Source organism: Callionymus lyra, chromosome 9, assembly GCF_982586985.1.
Source record: "Callionymus lyra chromosome 9, fCalLyr1.hap1.1, whole genome shotgun sequence".
Lineage (NCBI taxonomy): Eukaryota > Metazoa > Chordata > Actinopteri > Syngnathiformes > Callionymidae > Callionymus > Callionymus lyra.
In genome coordinates, this window is record NC_141826.1 from 28365807 (window position 1) to 28389439 (window position 23633).

Sequence of the window (23633 nt, forward strand, 5' to 3'; positions counted from 1 at the left end):
GTGATGTGTGACTCTATTGTATCCTCAGTGTGTGTTGTTGTGATGTGTGACTCTATTGTATCCTCTGTGTGTGTTGTTGTGATGTGTGACTCTATTGTATCATCAGTGTGTGTGTTGTTGTGATGTGTGACTCTATTGTATCATCAGTGTGTGTGTTGTTGTGATGTGTGACTCTATTGTATCATCAGTGTGTGTGTGTTGTTGTGATGTGTGACTCTATTGTATCATCAGTGTGTGTGTGTTGCTGTGATGTGTGACTCTATTGTATCATCACTGTGTGTGTTGTTGTTGTGATGTGTGACTCTATTGTATCATCAGTGTGTGTGTGTTGTTGTGATGTGTGACTCTATTGTATCATCAGTGTGTGTGTGTTGTTGTGATGTGTGACTCTATTGTATCATCAGTGTGTGTTTGTACAAAACTCTCTTTTCATTGAAATATTAACATTAGAAAATGATCTTAAGCTCCGCCCACTGAAAACACTTCAGTTTTTCTGGAGATTAAATCTTGTTGATCATAGCCACACCCACTCTGCTGTGATTGGTCACAGTGGTCTCCACCTCCAAGGGACTTGTTGTATAAAAAAGCGTGATTACAGCTGGAGGAGGAGTGAAGCCATTATTACGTCATAATAGACTCTCGTAACCTCTCGTTCGTCCAGATTTCTGAGTCTGATGTTGACCAACATAAAAATGTGACTTGATGTGTGAACTTGATCATTTATATTATTGATTAACTTTATCTCCCAGACATTAGATCATCTGTTCATGTCTGTCAGTGATGGAAGTTTTTAAGTCACATTTTATTTATTCAATGTGTTTTACACAGTTGTCAAAACACTTTTTACGTCTTTTATGCATTTCTTTATTCTTGTTTATTGATCTCTCTTCTTTTGACATTATTCGACGTTATTTTCGGTCATATTTATCAAAATCTTAATCGTTTTGTTTTGTCACGTTATTTCAACTTGTTTTAAAATGGTGATCAACTTCCGCCGCTCCAAGACACGGATAGACTAGAGCTTCCTGTTATGCCTTTCAAAACAAACTTCTTTAATATTCGCGCAAATATTAATTAAATGTGCGGCTCACGGATAATTCGATTTCTATACGCCGTAGAATGGTGCTTGAAATAACATCGTTGAGTCACCGTTGAAACAGAGAACAATGATATTCTTGTAAAAAATAAATAGTTCGTTTTCTTCTTCGAGTTCCGTCTGGGTCACACAACCGGAAGAAGTCGTTATGATTTTAACTTAACACGGATCACTGCTGTGTCGCCATCCTGAGCTCCAGAATAACGTTAAACTCGTCGTTTCCGTTGTTTTGGGCAGTTATTGGTGATGTTTGTGAACATTAAACCGCATGTTTCCACCTGATGTTGCCTCCACCGCATAGGAATGGCTGTTGAGCAGGTTTAGTGAAGGTAAGCTAGCCAGAGCTAACAACGTTAGCTTGTTAACGTAAACCACAACAACAATAATCGTATATATAAGCATTGTTTGTATCCGCAGGTACGACACCACACCCGGCTTGTGAAGACAAGGTCTGAAAGCAAACGTAAGAAACGGGTTGACCTCGAAATTCAGAATGTTATGTTTTAAAGTCCACGTGTTAGTGTTTGAAGCTAAAGCTATTGAGTCACTGCGCCACTGAGGCCCGTGATTGACAAGTTTGATGAAGACACAGAAATATATAATATAAGTGTCATATTTCTGATTCACTTGAGTTCGATTTTTAGTCCAAGCGTTCTATGCTCAGCAGACATTTATTTAAGTTTTTGCGATGCTGGTTCCCAGGTATGTCAGCTCAGGTGTGGTAGATGACAACTGACCATGGCTCAGTGGACCAGAGGAAACATGTCCTTCTACGAACCAAGTCTGTGTTCCGAGGCTAAGAGAAGACGTTTTGCTGATGGCAGTGAGTACCTTCATGTCAACACTTTTCATTTTGTTCCTCAGATTCACCAGTTGTGCTTAATGACCCAAACTCATGTTATTGTTGCTACAGCTGAGGATCCTCGAGCGATGCCGTCGTCCCAGTTCGGTTCGAGACCTCGATTCGAGCCGGTGCAGTTTGTGAGCGGAGGCCACAACGATGAGAAGGAGAACAATAAAGAATCCCGGAGAAGCGAGTCATATACGTCCAGAAACTTGGAATGGAACCTCTCCTCCTCCTCCTCCAGCACACAAGGTTCCGTCCCTCACAGGACTGACCGGTCCAAACCGTACGGTTCCGACTCTTGGGGCAGCAACAGAAGGTCGCAGCACGACAGAGACTTTGGTTATGGGACTGCGGGTGCGCCGGGTTACGGAGGTCGAAGACCTAACTTTATTGCAAGAACACAGATGGATTACACAACAAAGTATGAAACCCAAAGCTCCCGCAACCATGACTCCCATCAGCCGCATCATTACAATGGACACGGCGGCGGCAACAGATCATTCACTTCAGGGCGTCAGGGCTACGGTCAGCAAGAGCAGCCGTCCTCCAGCAGGACGATGGACAGGCCGGACCCCAGCGGACCCGTCAGCTCAGCACAACTTGTTCAGTTTCCTCAGTCCTTGTTGGATGAGATGCATCGTCTTGTTACCAGTGTCGCGTCCTCCCTGAGTGAAGCTTTGAGAAACCCTGTTTTAATCACCGGATCTGAATCCCCGAATTACAACTTGATGTTGAGTCGCAGCATCCAAGCCTGCAAGACCAACCCCGAGTACATCTACGTCAACTTGAGGAACATACCTCTGTATGATCTTCCCAAGAACAGGAAGCTCCCTTCAGACGGCTACGCCTGCGAACTGCGATGTCAGAACGTGTATCTGGCCACGGCGTACTCCGGCAGCAAGAACGGGGCGAGGGATCGAGCGTCCGAACAGGCGGTGAAACTCTTCCAGAGAGCAGTCGAGGTCCGTGTCGTGCAGCGTCGGTACCGACAGACCGTGTTCAACGACATGGTGGTGTGTCAATGTCACAACCCCACGCCAGAGTTCCTGCCTCTGATCCGCAGTCTGGAGGAAAAACCTGCACTTTGCACCAAGAACCAACATGGAGTGGATGGAAGGAAGCCCTGGACAGAGTTCATCGTGAAGGACAACGCCTTCGATGCCATTTGCATTCTCAACAATTCCGCAACATTCAATCGCATGAAAGTTGATTATTTTTTTGAGCCGGTCCTGAATGCTTTCCGGTGCAGCGTGTACGTGCAGGGGATGCTGGTGGCTCAGGCCATGGGGAGCAAGAAGAGCTCCAAACATTCTGCCGCACAGAAGGCTGTGAACAAGCTGCGTATGAACCAGGCCGCGAGGCAGCTGGAGCAGAAGAACTCAGGAGAGCAGTCGGACTCTGGTGGGGTTGGGCTGCAGAACAAGAAGCAGTGTCTTGATGAGTTGGTCATCCTGGAGAATTCTCAAAACTCCATCTGCATCATCAACGACACGGCTCAGTTCAACAAGGTCCAAGCCGAGTACACCTTCTCCGTCCTGTCAGAATCCAGTTGGAAGTGTGACGTTTATCTTGACGGACAGTTCGTGGCGTCTGGAGAGGGAGACAAGAAGAGGGTGAAGAGCATCGCGGCAGCAGAAGCTGTGAAGACCTTGAAACAGACGCAGGCCGTCGTGAAATCGAAGGTGAACCGGGAACTGGAGCCTGACGCCATCTCACGCTTCCAGATAATGGCTCGCTCTAGCGTGGAGTCCGCAAAGCAGGAGATCAAGGAAGACAACATCGGGAACAAGTTGCTGCGCAAGATGGGCTGGAAAGGTGGAGGTCTGGGCCGGGACGGCGAGGGGATCTCGGAGCCCATCAAGGTAAAGGAGAAGTTTTCTCGAGAAGGTTTGGGAATGGACGCCGGCAAAAGTATACATCAGGTGACGAAGCGCGACGTCGAGACAATCATTCGTAACTATGCCTGTTCTGATCGCCATGACGACCTCCGCTTCTCCAACGATCTCGCCAACGATGAGCGCAAGCAGGTCCACGTGGTTTGCTTGAAGTACGGTTTACGGAGTAAATCATACGGACAGGGAAATAAACGGTTTCTCGTGGTCAGTCGTAAAGTCTGCAAAGATCAGCTGATCGGGCAGCTGCTTCAGGAAGGTCAAGTTGGACGCTATGAACTCATCAAACCTCAGGCGTCGCACTGAAGACATCTGTCAATCACTGCTCACAACTCCGTGACAAAGTCATCAACGTCTGTCATTCCTGAGCCGAGACTCTGATGTTTACACTTCCGTTTCCGAAGTCCAACAGACTCGGGCTTCTCTGATTGAATTTGAGTCGCATCTGTGGAATCTGTCGTCAGGTGTGTTGTGTGTACAGGTGTCTGTTGTGTTTCAAAGCTTTAGTGCTGAAATAAAAACTCATGTCAATCCCGAGTCTTGATGATTCTCAACCCAAGAAAGTGCAATCTTTTTTTTTGTAGATTGATTTTTATTTACAATAGAATGTACAATTTGTTACGTGGGTCACCACTGAGTGCAGACGCCGTCCTATGAAGTATTCTCTATAAATTCAAACGTCAACGTTAGTAAATCATGGTGTAAGTTGGATATATGTGGTGAATGGTTCACTTTATGAAGCAAGAATCTGAGACTTTGTCAATGTAAACCACAAGAATCAAATCAGCTTCCTCTGCAAAACTCTTGGAGTAAAAAAACAAGGGGTGTGTAACAAGTAACCCGAATATAACAAGGTACAACAACTCTCAACCGTTGCCAGACAACAGCGCCGTGAAGACGCTACAACACGACAGCGTACAAACCAAGCAACAGCAACGGGCCGATATACTGAGGAGGATACAAGTGTTAAGATCAGTGTTCTTCATGTGTTTCCTGGGCTGCAGGTCAACAGTCGCGCCAGCTCTGTTCAACTATAGCAGAAACCCTCTTCTCGTACTCGCGCTTGTTCTCCTGGTACAGCTGCGCCGCCTGGCTGTTGGCGGGACTGTTTGGGTTCGGCTCGTCCAGTAGAGACTAGAACAGAGAAGCATTTGGAATGTTGTTGGTCAGGTATTCAAATAAGTTCTGAACAGTTAAAACGTGTGACTGCAGTAACTGGGACGTTAACGCTTGTTTTATGCATGTTGCAATCTACATGATCACCGCTAGATGTCGCCACGGGTTTATAAAACCGCAACATGTCTGTAAGCAAGACTCACCTGTATAGAAGTTAAGATGGACGAGACGTCGTAGGTGGGACTCCATCGGTTCTGGAGGATGTCTAAGCATATGCTGCCGTCGGCGTACACTGAGACACAACAGCAGGTCAGTGACCAGGAGTCGCAGCTTTCATCAATTCTCACCATTTGGATGAAACATTTTGGAGACAAATCGCACTGTTGGTGGTTTATTTGGATATTCTTCTGTGAATTCAATGGTCAGTTTGAAAGTCCCTGGTGGACGAGAAGAGGGATTAGATGAGAGAACACACATGAACTGGACACTGATGATGACCACGGCGTGTAGGAGCAGAAATCACATGATCCTTTGATTTCTGATGTTGGTTTGGATTCAGTTCAGATTTTATTTTTCTAAATTGAAAAATAGATCAACAACAGTTTATTCATCCTGTTGATGCCATTTTTTTTTAAACAACAATAACTGCAAGACACAGTAAGTTGCCTTTAACTTTAAGTGATTTAACAAACATATTTCAAAAGTAATAAATACAAATAATATACTTGATAATATCTGTATTCTTCCACAAGTAGACAAACACAAGGATGTTCACTTACCATCTTCAAAGGGTGTTCCTTCTGGTCTGAAAGGTCAAAACGTTTGATACATTATGAGAAAAGTTTAACTTCAAGCTTCAAACATGATATTTTGATATTTTAAATCTGTTCTAGCGTAAATGATCTTCTTGAAGTCACATGTTCCTCATATTTACTGACTTCACTGGTTTTATCATCAATACGAGACACGTGGAGGCAACTTACCCAAAAATGACAGCATTCCATACCATGATATTGTTTTCTGAAGGAGCCCCACTGACCCCTGCAGGAGGGTCTTCCTGCAGCCTGAGCCCACAGAGGACAACAAACACCTTTAGATTAGTTTACAGATGTTTACATTCTTGCCTTCAATATCACTGAACTCATGTGTCATGTAAACATGTAAAGATAGTGTTGTTATGGTGAACAGTTTCTTTTAGTAAATAGAAAAGAGTAGTTTAAGTTTGCTCTATTTAAACATCACTCAACATTATAACTAGCACAGGTGTAAAATATCTGAATCAAACAAGTATTCGTAAACAATTAAGATCGGGCAGGAAACTTAAAAGGTTATTTTGTGTCTTTATCTTTCAATTGGGCTAATTCTGTGCTTAAAGTCCAGATAAGCTTCAAGTCAGAGGTCAGAACAAGTCACATGACAGGAAACGACCAACTCTAGAGATCATTTCAAATTAAGTACGTTTTGTTTGTAAATGAGACAGAAAACACAACAATATCCCTGAGATATGAAGAATATAAGGAGTGAGGATCGTTGATGTTCCTCAGAGTCATGAACCTCAACAGTTGCTACAGAGACAGGTGTTCACACCTGAAGGTAACCATGGTGCCATTCATCTAAAACTAAAACATCTTAACCTCACAGGATCAATGTGTTATAATACATAATAATAATAATAATAATAGATTTCACTCAGACCTGGGAACATCTTTGTTTCTAGCTCTTCGACACCTGTTGACGTCATCACAGTCAAAAGTAACTTTTAAAAGGATGATAAATTGTTGTTTGTTTATTTGTGATGAGATTAAATAAAGACTTTAAGTTGGTGAACCAGAGAAGACAACACGACTGTTGCCCTATAACCTCAAACTATCATGCTCGTGTAGTTATATCGGCTCGGAAGATTCTACCAGTTTATATATATATATATATATTTACTCAAATAAGTGGAGAGATCTTTGTATATTATCTTGTTAATGTTCAGGTGTTTTTCAATCACACTCAAGCTGACGCTAGTTGTCTTTTGCTAATGTTAGCTTCAGCTAATGGCTGTTTTCTTCCACTTACCGTTTAAAGTCTCTCATTAAACGTCGTCTCGCCGGAGTTGACATGTTGCTCAGAGGATGATGTGTGACGCGAACATAAACTGGAGGATCTGAGCGCGGATTAAATGTCGATTTGTTCGGTGTTTTACTGTAAAAAGCAGCGCCAGCGACTCGCTAGCTCGTCAGATGTTAGCCTGGCCGGGCCAGAGTCCGGGCGATACCACGTCAGGTAGGAACAGGGGACGTCAAACGTCAAGCGTGTCCAACGTGTCCAACATCCTGGACAAACTAACACGTCACGATCACCACGACACGGAGACAGAAGTCAAATGACGTCACAGTATTGAGACGTAATCCATGTGGTTATATTTACTAAATGTTTGACCCCCGTTTGTACACTTAAGTCATCCCGGAGTGATGACGTCACATGTTTAATCTTATCTTGTTCTTAGTTTATAGTTTAAATTATTCCTTGACGTTGTTAAAAATATGAAAAAGTAAAACGATATTTTTCATAATGAAAAAATAATCTACCAATTGTTTCATCAGGTGGAAGTTGCTTTTGAAACACTTCTTAGCTGCCATTGGACGAGCAGTGGATGATATTTAACAGCTTTAATCTAAAGATTAATTAGAAAAGAACATTCATGGATCCTGAAATATTTAAGACAAACATAAAGCGAAACAGAATATAGAGGATATAGTTCTAATACGTATGTTTCAGGTAAAACATCAACGCTCCCATATGGTCTAGCGGTTAGGATTCCTGGTTTTCACCCAGGCGGCCCGGGTTCGACTCCCGGTATGGGAACTACTTTTTATTATCTTTAAATCTTTTATTTATCTTAAATTAGTTTGTTTTTTAACTAAATGGTAAATATTTTGTACTTTCTGTTTGAGTTAGGATGTCGTCGATCTGACTTTTGCTGAGAGTAAACATAAATATAATTATTACGATGAAACAAAGCAATGTAACTTAAAATTGAATCACATTTCTTTGAGTGTAAATGGTTTGTTTATATTAACTTTAATAATAATCAAGTTAATATTTCACTTTAGTGACATTGATTTAAAGATGATCAGTGTTTTATCGAAACCCCGCCCGCGGAGGAGCTCGTGCGCTGGAACAACCCGGAAGATGCGGAGAAGATCCTCAGATGTTGGACCAGAAGACACTCGTCCTGAAGAGATCCAGGAGATCCCAGGAGATCCCAGGAGATCCCACAAGATCCTCGTCCTTCGTCTTCAAGTCGCTTCAAACTTTCGACTCTTGTTTTCCTTCGTTCCTCTGAGCTGACGTCACTGGCATGACGTCACTGGGATGGACGTAACTTTCCGTCAACAGCAGAGAATTCTGGGAGTTTTTTGGATCAAACATCGTTTCACTTTTTCTGAACTGAAACCAGAACCTCTGACGACCTACAGGAGAACCTTGGTCTGGAGCCAATCACTTCCCAGGAAAATGTGACTGCGAGGAATTCCCCCCAAACACACACACACACACACACACACGCGCACACACACACACACACGCTCTCTCTCACACACACACGCTCTCTCACACACACACACACGCTCCAGTCTTCGCCGGAGAGGCTGGTGTCAGGAGCTGATGGTGGAGCAGGTTCTGGTGATGGAGGAACATGAGGATTATTGTGTCTCCAGTGAAGCTGCTCTGAGGACAACAGGGTGAGTTTCATCTGATCTCCTCACTAGAAGCTCTGGTCACACTTGAACTACACTTGAAGTTCTCTCTGGTCTTGAGAAGGTGTTTGTCAGGATCCTCTGGTGTTTGAGGTGAAGGTCCACAGGGTAGGATCCACGGGGCGGACCTAGAACTGGGACTTGTTCTGCTGGTTCTGTAGACGAACGTGAAGAGAAATGAAACTTCTGTGAAACATTAACTTCTCGTCTCACTCCAGCACACTCTGGTATCTCCAGAATGTGCTGAGAAATGATCTACAACGTCCCAGCTAGTCGGGAGGTCAGAGAGACGAGTTGACCTGAACATGTCAAACTTTCTCTCAAGTGATTGACAGATTTCATCTGATATTTCTTCTTCTACATCATCTCACTTCTCTTCTCTTCTCTTCTTTTATCTTATCTAATCTAATCTTATCTAATCTTATCTTATCTTCTCTTGCTGCTTCAAAGCTGCATGTAAAGTCTCATGAATGTAACTTCTCTGATGGTCCAAACATCTCAACATGCTTCTGTGTTGACACTGGTCGAGCTAAGCTCAGCTAGAAGATCATGATTCAACTCATGTGAGGATGAATGACCTCCAGGCTGCATAGTTGTGTCCCTCAGCGGTCATGTGACTGTCATGTGACTGTCATGTGACTGTCATGTGACTGTCATGTGACTGTCATGTGACTGTCATGTGACTGACGGTCTTGAGTCTTCACGACGTAACTTCACTGATGAACTGCAGCGTCAAGTTTAAAACTTCTTTGAACTTCTTAGATTATTGAGAGCTGCTGCGTCGACAAATATACTTACTAATATATTTACTAATATATTTACTAATATACTTACTAATATATTTACTATTGTACTGGAACATATTTACTAATATATTGGAATATATTTAATAAAATACTTACTAATATATTTACTAATATACTTACTATTGTACTGGAATATATTTACTGATATACTGGAATATATTTACAAATATATTTACTATTGTACTGGAATATATTTACTAATATATTGGAATATATTTAATAATATACTTACTAAAATACTTACTAATATATTTACTAATATACTTACTATTGTACTGGAATATATTTACTGATATACTGGAATATATTTACTGATATACTTACTAATATATTTACTGATATACTGGAATATATTTACTAATATATTTACTGATATACTGGAATATATTTACTAATATATTTATTATTGCACTTCAATATATTTACTGATATACTGGAATATATTTACTGATATACTTACTAATATATTTACTAATATATTTATATTTACTGATATACTGGAATATATTTACTAATATACTGGAATGTATTTACTAATATATTTACTATTGTACTGGAATATATTTACTAATTTACTGGAATATATTTACTGATATACTGGGATATATTTACTGATATACTGGAATATATTTACTGATATACTGGAATATATTTAGTAATATACTGGAATATATTTACAAATATACTGGAATATATATACTAATATACTGGAATATATTTACTAATATATTTACTGATATACTGGAATATATTTACTGATGTACTGGAATATATTTATAAATATACTGGAATATATTTACTGATGTACTGGACTATATTTACTGATATACTGGACTATATTTATAACTATACTGGAATATATTAAAGAAAACTGAAGTTGTTTGTTGACACATCTGAGCTCAAACTCATCTCTGCTGGTCCAGACAAGACCCTCAGGATTCGACCCGACAACCCCTCACCCTCCAGGCCCCTCCCTCACAGTTTTCCCATGACTCTCCAAATATACTCGAGTCAACATCATGAGCAACAAAACCAGTTTGTGGTTCAACTTCTCCCTCGTGGTCTCATGATGCTGTTGTTCGTTCCGAGCTGCCTCAGTGCTCTTGAGCAAGAGTCCATGATGCTCGAGCTCCTCGTCAGACTCTGGTTCTGATCCCAGATGCGTCTTAATGGCTGCTGAGTATTGATCGACTGGACGAGGAAGAAGCTTTGATTCTATTTACAACCAACATCTCCAGTTTCACAGCAGCTTTTCCACTGATGAGAGAAAATCTTCTTCTTATTCTTCCATGTGAACATTCGTTCAGAGGAACATCTAGAGGTTCAACGTTTTAGACAAAATCAAGAGACTTTTCTGAACAAATAATGAAACATTTCCATGAAAGAAAAAGCATTTTTATTTTCATCACATTTCTTTCATGGTTCGTATTTCAATTAATACTTTACACACATGGACATTTTTTCCGTTGCAAATAAACCTCCGGCCTCTAGTTGGCAGCAGTCGTTACGTCCTCCACAGCTAAAGGAAGAATGTTGACTGAGGACGAGAGGATACAGTGATTCCAGCAGCTTTTAAAGCTGATGTTTGGACATATTTTGGTTTGAAAACAAATGAAAGTAGTTACGACTTCGTCAAGAGTCATGTGGTCTGAAAATACTACAACACCAGAGTCAAGTACTGGACAATACTACACATATATACTTGTTACTACACTGTCACAACACCAGAGTCAAGTACTGGACAATACTACACATATATACTTGTTACTACACTATCACAACACCAGAGTCAAGTACTGGACAATACTACACATATATACTTGTTACTACACTATCACAACACCAGAGTCAACTACTGGACAATACTACACATATATACTTGTTACTACACTATCACAACACCAGATTCAAATACTGGACAATACTACACATATATACTTGTTACTACACTATCACAACACCAGAGTCAAGTACTGGACAATACTACACATATATACTTGTTACTACACTATCACAACACCAGAGTCAAGTACTGGACAATACTACACATATATACTTGTTACTACACTATCACAACACCAGAGTCAACTACTGGACAATACTACACATATATACTTGTTACTACACTATCACAACACCAGATTCAAATACTGGACAATACTACACATATATACTTGTTACTACACTATCACAACACCAGAGTCAAGTACTGGACAATACTACACATATATACTTGTTACTACACTATCACAACACCAGAGTCAAGTACTGGACAATACTACACATATATACTTGTTACTACACTATCACAACACCAGAGTCAAGTACAGGACAATACTACACATATATACTTGTTACTACACTATCACAACACCAGAGTCAAGTACTGGACAATACTACACATATATACTTGTTACTACACTATCACAACACCAGAGTCAAGTACTGGACAATACTACACATATATACTTGTTACTACACTATCACAACACCAGATTCAAGTACTGGACAATACTACACATATATACTTGTTACTACACTATCACAACACCAGAGTCAAGTACTGGACAATACTACACATATATACTTGTTACTACACTATCACAACACCAGAGTCAAGTACTGGACAATACTACACATATATACTTGTTACTACACTATCACAACACCAGAGTCAAGTACTGGACAATACTACACATATATACTTGTTACTACACTATCACAACACCAGAGTCAAGTACTGGACAATACTACACATATATACTTGTTACTACACTATCACAACACCAGAGTCAAGTACTGGACAATACTACACATATATACTTGTTACTACACTATCACAACACCAGAGTCAAGTACTGGACAATACTACACATGTATGCTTGTTACTAAAGTATCACAACACCAGAGTCAAGTACTGGACAATACTACACATGTATGCTTGTTACTAAAGTATCACAACACCAGAGTCAAGTACTGGACAATACTACACATGTATGCTTGTTACTAAAGTATCACAACACCAGAGTCAAGTACTGGACAATACTACACATATATACTTGTTACTACACTATCACAACACCAGAGTCAAGTACTGGACAATACTACACATATATACTTGTTACTACAGTATCACAACACCAGAGTCAAATACTGGACAATACTACACATATATACTTGTTACTACACTATCACAACACCAGAGTCAAGTACTGGACAATACTACACATGTATGCTTGTTACTAAAGTATCACAACACCAGAGTCAAGTACTGGACAATACTACACATATATACTTGTTACTACACTATCACAACACCAGAGTCAAGTACTGGACAATACTACACATATATACTTGTTACTACACTATCACAACACCAGAGTCAAATACTGGACAATACTACACATATATACTTGTTACTACACTATCACAACACCAGAGTCAAATACTTGATAATACTACACATATATACTTGTTACTACACTATCACAACACCAGAGTCAAATACTTGATAATACTACACATATATACTTGTTACTACACTATCACAACACCAGAGTCAAGTACTGGACAATACTACACATATATACTTGTTACTACAGTATCACAACACCAGAGTCAAGTACTGGACAATACTACACATATATACTTGTTACTACACTATCACAACACCAGAGTCAAGTACTGGACAATACTACACATATATACTTGTTACTACACTATCACAACACCAGAGTCAAGTACTGGACAATACTACACATATATACTTGTTACTACACTATCACAACACCAGAGTCAAGTACTGGACAATACTACACATATATACTTGTTACTACACTATCACAACACCAGAGTCAAGTACTGGACAATACTACACATATATACTTGTTACTACACTATCACAACACCAGAGTCAAGTACTGGACAATACTACACATGTATGCTTGTTACTAAAGTATCACAACACCAGAGTCAAGTACTGGACAATACTACACATGTATGCTTGTTACTAAAGTATCACAACACCAGAGTCAAGTACTGGACAATACTACACATATATACTTGTTACTAAAGTATCACAACACCAGAGTCAAGTACTGGACAATACTACACATATATACTTGTTACTACACTATCACAACACCAGAGTCAAGTACTGGACAATACTACACATATATACTTGTTACTACACTATCACAACACCAGAGTCAAATACTGGACAATACTACACATATATACTTGTTACTACACTATCACAACACCAGAGTCAAGTACTGGACAATACTACACATGTATGCTTGTTACTAAAGTATCACAACACCAGAGTCAAGTACTGGACAATACTACACATATATACTTGTTACTACACTATCACAACACCAGAGTCAAGTACTGGACAATACTACACATATATACTTGTTACTACACTATCACAACACCAGAGTCAAATACTGGACAATACTACACATATATACTTGTTACTACACTATCACAACACCAGAGTCAAATACTTGATAATACTACACATATATACTTGTTACTACACTATCACAACACCAGAGTCAAATACTTGATAATACTACACATATATACTTGTTACTACACTATCACAACACCAGAGTCAAGTACTGGACAATACTACACATATATACTTGTTACTACAGTATCACAACACCAGAGTCAAGTACTGGACAATACTACACATATATACTTGTTACTACACTATCACAACACCAGAGTCAAGTACTGGACAATACTACACATATATACTTGTTACTACACTATCACAACACCAGAGTCAAGTACTGGACAATACTACACATATATACTTGTTACTACACTATCACAACACCAGAGTCAAGTACTGGACAATACTACACATATATACTTGTTACTACACTATCACAACACCAGAGTCAAGTACTGGACAATACTACACATCTCTTACTTACTTACTTACACATATACTGTATCCTTGTTTCTACACTATCACTATATATCGAGACATCAACACACTCTTGACACAAATACATATTAAAAAGTGTTAAATATTTCCCTTAAAACTTTCTTTCTTGATACAACTTTGTCTTTTCGTCTCTTTTCTTCTCTCAAATATTTCTCATGTTTCTACAAAAGTGTGAATGACCTTCGCAGCAGGATGAAGGTCAACTGCAGGATGAATGAAGAACAAACTGAGTGAATATATCACTTTAAATATGATGATGTTTGTTACTCTGAATAATTGATGCTCCACCACTGACCACGAGGGGGCGACATTCATGTCGTTCAGCAAAACAAACGCATTAAAAAAGGCGGGAAGTGAGTCAAAGAAAGGAGAATAAAAAGTGAGAAACTTCCTCTTCGACGAGAAGAAGAACTTGTGCTGATGATGATCTTCTGTGTTCGCGTCACACTCGACGCCAGACGCAGCAGGAAAGACGAGAAGAGGGAAATTCCACCTGTAACCTCATCTTGTGCTGCTCAAGAGCATGTGACCCGAGTCATGATCCCACCATCTTAGTGATGATGTCATCACTATCTTAGTGATGATGTCATCACTATCTTACTGATGATGTCATCACTATCTTACTGATGATGTCATCACATCTGTGTGTTGCTGTAAACACGAGTCATCGCTAGTAAAACCTGCTTTTTTTTAACTTTTCTAAACAATTCAATGGTTTATTTCATGTTGTACATTTTTTAAGTTTAAATGTCTAAATATAATCTTTTGTAAAGTTAAGATTCTCAGAAAAACGTTTCAGCTGAACTTAAGTTTATATAATAATTCAATTGAGTCTCGATGAAGAGTTTGTGACGAAGATGAAGAGTTTAATGAGAGTTTTTCCTTTTAACACAAAATGGCTTCAATCTGTTGTTGGTCAAACATTGTTCAGTTTCTTTTATAACTTGCTTCAGGCACAACCCCCCCTACCCTGCCCCCCTACACTGCCCCCCTACCCTGCCCCCCTACCCTGCCCCCCTACCCTGCCCCCCTACACTCCCCCCTACACTCCTCCCTACACTGCCCCCCCTACCCTGCCCCCCTACACTGCCCCCCTTAAACTACCCACCTACACTCCCCCCTATACACGCCCCCCCCTACACTGCCCCCCTACGCTGCCTCCCTACACTACCCCCTACACTGTTCCCTACACTATCCCCTACACTGCCCCCCTACACTACCCCCCTACGCTGCCTCCCTACACTCCCCCCTATACTCCTCCCTACACTGCCCCCCCTACCCTGCCCCCCTACACTGTTCCCTACACTACCCCCTACACTGCCCCCCTACGCTGCCCCCCTACACTGTTCCCTACACTGCCCCCCTACACTACCCCCCTACGCTGCCTCCCTACACTCCCCCCTACACTCCTCCCTACACTGCCCCCCCTACCCTGCCCCCCTACACTCCCCCTACACTCCCCCCTACACTGCCCCCCCTACCCTGCCCCCTTCACTCCCCCCCTACACTCCCTCCCTACACTCCCCCCTACACTGACCCCCTACCCTGCCCCCCTTCACTCCCCCCCTACACTACCCCCCTACCCTGCCCCCCTACACTACCCCTACACTCCCCCTACACTGCCCCCCCTACCCTGCCCCCCTACACTACCCCCCTACCCTGCCCCCCTACACTACCCCCCTACACTCCCCCTACACTCTCCCCCTACACTGCCCCCCCTACCCTGCCCCCCTACACTCTCCCCCTACACTCCCCCTACACTGCCCCCCCTACCCTGCACCCCTACACTCCCCCTACACTCCCCCCCCACACTGCCCCCCCTACCCTGCCCCCTTCACTACCACCCTACACTCCCCCCACACTGCCCCCCTACACTGCCCCCTACACTCCTCCCTACACTGCCCCCCTACACTCCCCCCTACACTCCTCCCTACACTGCCCCCCTACACTGCCCCCTACACTCCTCCCTACACTGCCCCCCTACACTCCCCCCTACACTCCTCCCTACACTGCCCCCCTACACTGCCCCCTACACTCCTCCCTACACTGCCCCCCTACACTCCCCCCTACACTCCTCCCTACACTGCCCCCCCTACACTGCCCCCTTCACTACCACCCTACACTCCCCCTACACTCCCCCCCACACTGCCCCCCCTACCCTGCCCCCTTCACTCCCCCCCTACACTGCCCCCCTACACTGCCCCCTACACTGCCCCCTACACTGCCCTCCATGTTAAAGTGCCACAGCTGCTGACGTGTCGTTGCCTGACTTGAGTGTGTTTTGTGTGGTCAAAGTCTGAGGTGTGTGTACCTGTCCAACTGTTGACTGCAGGAGGAACTGGTCTGTCGTCTTTCTAAGGTGTGGCCCCCTCGCTTCTCTCGCTCGCTCCCCTCCCCCGTGCCCCTCAGCGGCCAATCAGAGGCGGCCATGCAGCTCACCTGAAGAGCTCCGCATTCAGCGCCGACGCCGCCTGCTCATTGGCCAGGTGAGGCTGAAGCTGCTCGGCCAATGGCGTCGCTGCTGCGTGACTCACAGGGAGGACGAGTTGCTTCACTTCTGCTTCTGCTGCGACAGTTGAGTCTCGCTCGCCTCGACCTCACCTGGATTACTGCTGCTCCTGCTCCCATTGGTCCGTCCAACCCCTCGAACATGGAGCCTGTCATTCGAACCCGAGTCTCTGAGGTGAGTCGTGCTGGTCTGTGACGGCAGGAGTCTTTGTGTGGCTGACCCTGGTCAGGTTCTCACGGACCGGACCTGAGAAGGTTCGCTGGAACTTCGGTGTAACAAGGGCGGGAACCTTGACCGGATCAGAACCTGCATCCATTCAAGCGTCTTGTTGTTCTGAGCCGTTGATTCTGTCGTGATGTTGGATCACAATGTTGCTCGACCAGTAAACGTTTAATGGGAAGTTGGAACCACGACGCTGCACTTCCACCTTCACTTCTTCCCCAAAACTGTCTTCAGCAGAAACTTCCTGTTTGTTGAACAATGAGGTTTTATTCGTGTTGTTCTCGGAACAAAACAACCGAAGAACTCAAGAACTCACAGGTTTGAATCAACATCCAGAGTTTCTTCTAAAGACGTCGATCGTCACGTGATTGAAGTCAAACTGAAGAACTTAAGAACGTTCAGAGAAACTCAAGAACCTCTTGAAGATGTTCTTGACGAGATGTTGGCTTCAGATGAAAGAAACTTATCAATACATGTTTGTTTGTTTGTTTGTTTGTTTGTTTGTTTGTTCAAAACCACATCAGTTTACTTTGAAATAGTTTGAATGATGGAGTCGAACACGTGTCACTCGTACGATCGTTGAGTTACAATTAAACTGTAGTTTTGATGAAATATACTTTACAGAGTAAAAGCAACAAAAGAGAAGAATATATTTTATTATTTATGTCTCGTGTTCATACTTTTATATTTCACTGAACACACATATTTTAATGTATTGTTTTTACTTTTCTAAATGTTTTTATTGTATATTTCTTGTACAATAATTGATTTGTTTTTACTTGAGGTTTGAACACATTTGATTTGTTTGTACAAACAAGATGGACGACATCAGATCCTCACAACATTCACTGTATTCTGGAGACGTTACAAAATATTGTTTACATGCACTTGTAACTCAAAGTACAGACACTTAAGCAGTTTATTTAGAATATATTTATTTATCTACATCATTTCACAATAAATGTACCATCAGAAATATATCTTCGCAACAAAAGTATGGCTTTAAATTGGATAAATACAGTAATATTAATGGTTATAGTATAAATAAATACAGTAATATTAGTGGTTATAGTATAAATAAATACAGTAATATTAATGGTTATAGTATAAATAAATACAGTAATATTAGTGGTTATAGTATAAATAAATACAGTAATATTAATGGTTATAGTATAAATAAATACAGTAATATTAGTGGTTATAGTATAAATAAATACAGTAATATTAGTGGTTATAGTATAAATAAATACAGTAATATTAATGGTTATAGTATAAATAAATACAGTAATATTAGTAGTTATAGTATAAATAAATACAGTAATATTAGTGGTTATAGTATAAATAAATACAGTAATATTAGTGGTTATAGTATAAATAAATACAGTAATATTAATGGTTATAGTATAAATAAATACAGTAATATTAGTGGTTATAGTATAAATAAATACAGTAATATTAGTGGTTATAGTATAAATAAATACAGTAATATTAATGGTTATAGTATAAATAAATACAGTAATATTAGTGGTTATAGTATAAATAAATACAGTAATATTAATGGTTATAGTATAAATAATCACATGAATCTCTTCTAGTCGAACACATGTTGAAAACTAAGGTAGTACACGATGATAAACTCAAAACATAAATAATGTCTGAACATCAAGAGCGAAAGAGGCTTCGTTTGTTTCAAGTTTATTGTGATGCAGTCCAGAGGTTAAAGGTCAGGAGATGTTTGGACTCACAGTTAAATGTTCATTATTATCATCATCTAGTTTAAAAGTTCACGAACTCATGGATGCAAAAGTGGTGAAACCAGAATGAATGCTTTTACTAAATAAAGAAAGCAGCTCAGAGACGCAGCTCCATGTGAGAACCATCAAGAGTTGTGTCGGTTCATGAAGTACCAGGTACTGCGACCAAAGTACACGCTGGACTGAAGGATTGAATCACCAGCGAAGACGACGTATGTTGGCCTCAGTTTGTCGGACTTGAGATTGAATTAGTGAGAAATGTTCTGTGGAGCGAGTCGTTCCCTCGTGTTGTTCAGGCGTGAGTTTGCATCTGACCCGACACTCGTGTCACTGGTGCCGCCCTGATTTGGCTTGTAAATGATCCTGAGTCTCTGAGCCGCACTTTTACAAAGTTTCAAAACTCAACACAATCGAACTGATGATGCTTTAACAGTGTTTTCCTCAATTATCAACGTTTCTTTTTCACACGTCAACGTTGTTGGATGACAGTCAGTCACACGTCAACGTTGTTGATGACAGTCAGTCACACATCAACGCTCACAGTGGAAACTTGAATAAATGCAACATGTAGATAAAACTCAGAAAAAGAAAGTTTTTGATAAGATTCACAGTTAAAAAAATGAATTTGACAGAAACACGTCTGCAGTGTTTAGTTTCGCTAATAATTCCTAAAGTGTTCGATCGAGCTGCAGTGAAGTGACTTTAATGAGTGGAAACTAAACATCTCACGTCGTTGTTGTTTAGTTTTCTATTCAATCATCACAACTTTTGTCCTTTGCGGCAACAACTTTGTCCAAGTCGTTCTGCCGTGGTGGACTCTTTCTGGAGGGTCTGGAGGGTCTGGAGGGTCTGGAGGATCTGGAGGGTCTGGAGGATCTGGAGGATCTGGAGGATCTGGAGGGTCTGGAGGATCTGGAGGATCTGGAGGGTCTGGAGGGTCAGGAGGGTCTGGAGGGTCTGGAGGGTCTGGAGGGTCTGGAGGATCTGGAGGGTCTGGAGGGTCCGGAGGGCCTGGAGGGTCTGGAGGATCTGGAGGGTCTGCAGGGTCTGCAGGGTCTGCAGGGTCCGGAGGGCCTGGAGGATCTGGAGTGTCTGGAGGGTCTGGGGTGTCTGGGGTGTCTGGAGGATCTGGAGGGTCTGGAGGGTCTGGAGGGTCTGCAGGGTCTGGGGTGTCTGGGGTGTCTGGAGGATCTGGAGGGTCTGGAGGGTCTGGAGGGTCTGGGGTGTCTGGAGGGTCTGGAGGGTCTGGAGGATCTGGAGGGTCTGGAGGGTCTGGAGGATCTGGGGTGTCTGGGGTGTCTGGAGGATCTGGAGGGTCTGGAGGGTCTGGAGGGTCTGGGGTGTCTGGGGTGTCTGGAGGATCTGGAGGGTCTGGAGGGTCTGGAGGGTCTGGAGGGTCTGGAGGGTCTGGAGGGTCTGCAGGGTCTGCAGGGTCTGCAGGGTCTGGAGCTCTGGAGGGTCCGGCTCGTGACGGGACGAGGAGCCTCTCGTGACCGGCCGGGAAGAGTCGTGGGTGCGGAGAGTTAATGTGTAACGTCCAGCAGCGTCCGACTGTCAATGTGTGAACAAAAGCTCCTTCTGTTCGCTCCACGCTCAGGTGTGCAGGTGAGCAGGTGAGCAGGCGAGCAGGTGAGGCTCCCTGGATGAAGACGTTCGATTGAGCAACTCAATGTTGCAACGGCGGAGCGTGCTGAGACTGGCAGCTCATTGTTGTCGTCCACGTCTGGATCTCAGACATGAAACTCATGTGATTTCAGCACAAGAGTAATGGAGCCACAATTAGAGGCAAGTCGGGTTAAACCCAACTGATAAGACGTTATCTCGCTTGTGTAAGGAGGACGAGAGTTCCGTGGAAGACGAGTCGACACATCTGTGGTGGTTGTTGTTGTGGCTCTTGAAGGAATCGTACCGACGGTCTCTGATGGTTGATGACAAGTTTTGTGTTTGGATCAGATCCTGGAATGAAACATATTAGCATCGAGCTAATGTTAGCATCGAGCTAATGTTAGCATCGAGCTAATGTTAGCATCGAGCTCATGTTAGCATCGAGCTCATGTTAGCATCGAGCTAATGTTAGCATCGAGCTCATGTTAGCATCGAGCTAATGTGTTGCTCGTATACGTCGAGAGAACATGTTTGAGTTAAAACTTCTGAGGAGAATTATGTCGAATGTATTCGATCCAACTGAACTGTCTGGAAACTTATCAGCCAGAATCTTTCCTGTTGTTTTCTTCACATGTATCGTCTTTAGCTTCTTAGCTCGACGTGTCCAGCCCCCCCTCATAAAGTCCAGCCCCCCCTCATAAAGTCCAGCCCCCCCTCATAAAACTCAGCCACCATCATAAACAGCCGAATAAACCAGGTCAGAAATAATAAAGTGACCTCAACCAAAAAACTCTTTAGTTTCATTTATCTCAACTTTATATGACATTTTTCTGCTTTTGACAGATTTTCGTCTCTTTTCGTTGGTTTTCAAGTCGTCAATGTTGTTCCAGAGAAGTGAACAAACCCAGTTTACTTTAGTCTTATCATCTTAACCAGAATGTGTTTATCAAAAGTATGTCATGTTCATCCGCGACATTATTACACTGTCAACGTCAGACTAGCACTCCCATGATGCACTGCAACAGTAGATGGCAGATTTCACTTCAAGGTTATTCTGGACCAGAGAATGAAATCTTGAGTCGAGTCTGAAGCACAGACATGTAGTGAAGTGTGAAGCAAACGATGACAATAATGACAACAATATTAACAACAACAACAACAACATCATTTTCTCTCCTTTAACGTCGTGAACATGATTGACTTGTAGTTTCTAAACAAGTGTGTCGTCGAGTAAATCTGCTGATAATCAGTTAACGACACGAGATACTGATGTTCGTGTTTCAAACTATCTTCACCATCTGTAGTCTTGTTGTGTTCTGGACTCACACCCTGCATGAGGTCACTCTCTGAAGCTGGACGATGACACACACGAGGTAGAATCAACAAGTTCTGCTGCGGTCCACGAGTCTGTTTCAACATCAAGTCCATCTCATCATAGTTTCCCACACGAGGGTTTAGGTTCCAGACGAGCAGCTGCAATCTTTGAGGACTTCAGCAGAAACGTGTCTGAAGTCTGACGCCATCAGACGATGGATTCCATCTCCTCGTGATGGAATCCATCGGTTCTGGACCAGACTATTGCATGAGTTGGTCGTGTTTCATGATGTGTTGAATCTTCTGAAGCGGTTTGTGTCTCAGAAACACTTCTAAAGTCTGGACGTAGGTTCAGGACCATGAACGCCTCACTGAGAGGAACCAGAGTTGAATGAAGCCCTGAACGCATCACACGTCCTCGAGTTACAGTTGGAACTTCCTGGTTCACAGCCCAGGTCCACAGATCCCCGTCTCTGAGCTCCAGCGGTTGCTAGGCAACAGCCCCTCCTTGTTTACCTTTTCATTGTGATCCTCGCCAGACCAACAAGACCCCGAACCCCTCGGGAGACTCGACGATCCTGTCTTTGTTCTCACCTGACGTGACTTGTTTTTATGGGATTATTCTTGTGTAACCAGATTGTTTTTCCTGCTTTATTGTCCTGCTCGGCTGCACCTTCTCCGCCATAAACCAGTGTCCTTCATAACCTTCTCAAATATTGACCTGCACTGTGCCCTCCTGCTCCTCCTGCTCCTCCTGCTCACACACCTCCTGCTCACACACCTCCTGCTCCTCCTGCTCACACACCTCCTGCTCGCACACCTCCTGCTCGCACACCTCCTGCTCCTCCTGCTCGCACACCTCCTGCTCCTCCTGCTCGCACACCTCCTGCTCCTCCTGCTCCTCCTGCTCGCACACCTCCTGCTCCTCCTGCTCACTCACCTCCTGCTCGCACACCTCCTGCTCGCACACCTCCTGCTCACCTCCTGCTCGCACACCTCCTGCTCCTCCTGCTCACACACCTCCTGCTCGCACACCTCCTGCTCGCACACCTCCTGCTCGCACACCTCCTGCTCCTCCTGCTCCTCCTGCTCCTCCTGCTCACACACCTCCTGCTCCTCCTGCTCCTCCTGCTCGCACACCTCCTGCTCCTCCTGCTCACTCACCTCCTGCTCGCACACCTCCTGCTCCTCCTGCTCCTCCTGCTCCTCCTGCTCACACACCTCCTGCTCCTCCTGCTCACACACCTCCTGCTCCTCCTGCTCGCACACCTCCTGCTCCTCCTGCTCGCACACCTCCTGCTCCTCCTGCTCGCACACCTCCTGCTCCTCCTGCTCGCACACCTCCTGCTCGCACACCTCCTGCTCCCACACCTCCTGCTCCTCCTGCTCCTCCTGCTCACACACCTCCTGCTCCTCCTGCTCACACACCTCCTGCTCCTCCTGCTCGCACACCTCCTGCTCACACACCTCCTGCTCGCACACCTCCTGCTCACACACCTCCTGCTCGCACACCTCCTGCTCCTCCTGCTCACTCACCTCCTGCTCACTCACCTCCTGCTCACTCACCTCCTGCTCACACACCTCCTGCTCGCACACCTCCTGCTCACACACCTCCTGCTCACACACCTCCTGCTCACTCACCTCCTGCTCACTCACCTCCTGCTCACTCACCTCCTGCTCACTCACCTCCTGCTCACACACCTCCTGCTCGCACACCTCCTGCTCACACACCTCCTGCTCACACACCTCCTGCTCACTCA

The 23633-nt window shown here is 43.2% G+C and overlaps 3 protein-coding genes and 1 non-coding gene across 6 annotated transcripts in view; 3 read left to right on the forward strand and 1 right to left on the reverse strand.

The window, feature by feature from the left end:
• Positions 1-1254: 1254 nt before the first annotated feature.
• On the forward strand, positions 1255-4366 carry nkrf (NFKB repressing factor). Its single transcript, XM_087798824.1, has 4 exons — positions 1255-1425; positions 1514-1559; positions 1799-1919; positions 2010-4366. The coding sequence occupies exons 3-4, from the start codon at positions 1835-1837 to the stop codon at positions 4139-4141; spliced, it is 2217 nt and encodes a 738-aa protein (XP_087654950.1). The 5' UTR covers positions 1255-1425; positions 1514-1559; positions 1799-1834; the 3' UTR covers positions 4142-4366.
• Positions 4367-4406: 40 nt separating this feature from the next.
• On the reverse strand, positions 4407-7202 carry ube2a (ubiquitin-conjugating enzyme E2A (RAD6 homolog)). The gene is made up of 6 exons (XM_087798825.1): positions 7016-7202; positions 5935-6015; positions 5731-5756; positions 5299-5388; positions 5155-5243; positions 4407-4969 (listed from the first exon to the last, which is right to left on the reverse strand). Exons 1-6 carry the CDS (start codon positions 7057-7059, stop codon positions 4841-4843), a joined length of 459 nt encoding a protein of 152 aa, XP_087654951.1. The 5' UTR covers positions 7060-7202; the 3' UTR covers positions 4407-4840.
• A 530-nt stretch (positions 7203-7732) lies between these two features.
• trnae-uuc (transfer RNA glutamic acid (anticodon UUC)) lies at positions 7733-7804 on the forward strand. Its single transcript has one exon. It is a non-coding gene; the product is annotated as a tRNA-Glu (tRNA).
• Positions 7805-8138: 334 nt separating this feature from the next.
• Positions 8139-23633, forward strand: part of elf1 (E74-like ETS transcription factor 1) — a 43579-nt gene continuing 28084 nt past the window's right edge. Inside the window, exon 1 of one of the 3 annotated variants that reach the window (XM_087799277.1) lies at positions 8139-8682. The gene's annotated coding sequence lies outside the window, so the exon portion shown is untranslated. Of the gene's footprint in view, positions 8683-16966; positions 17153-23633 lie in introns of those variants that run through there. The other 2 variants (XM_087799276.1, XM_087799279.1) reach the window with 2 other exon arrangements.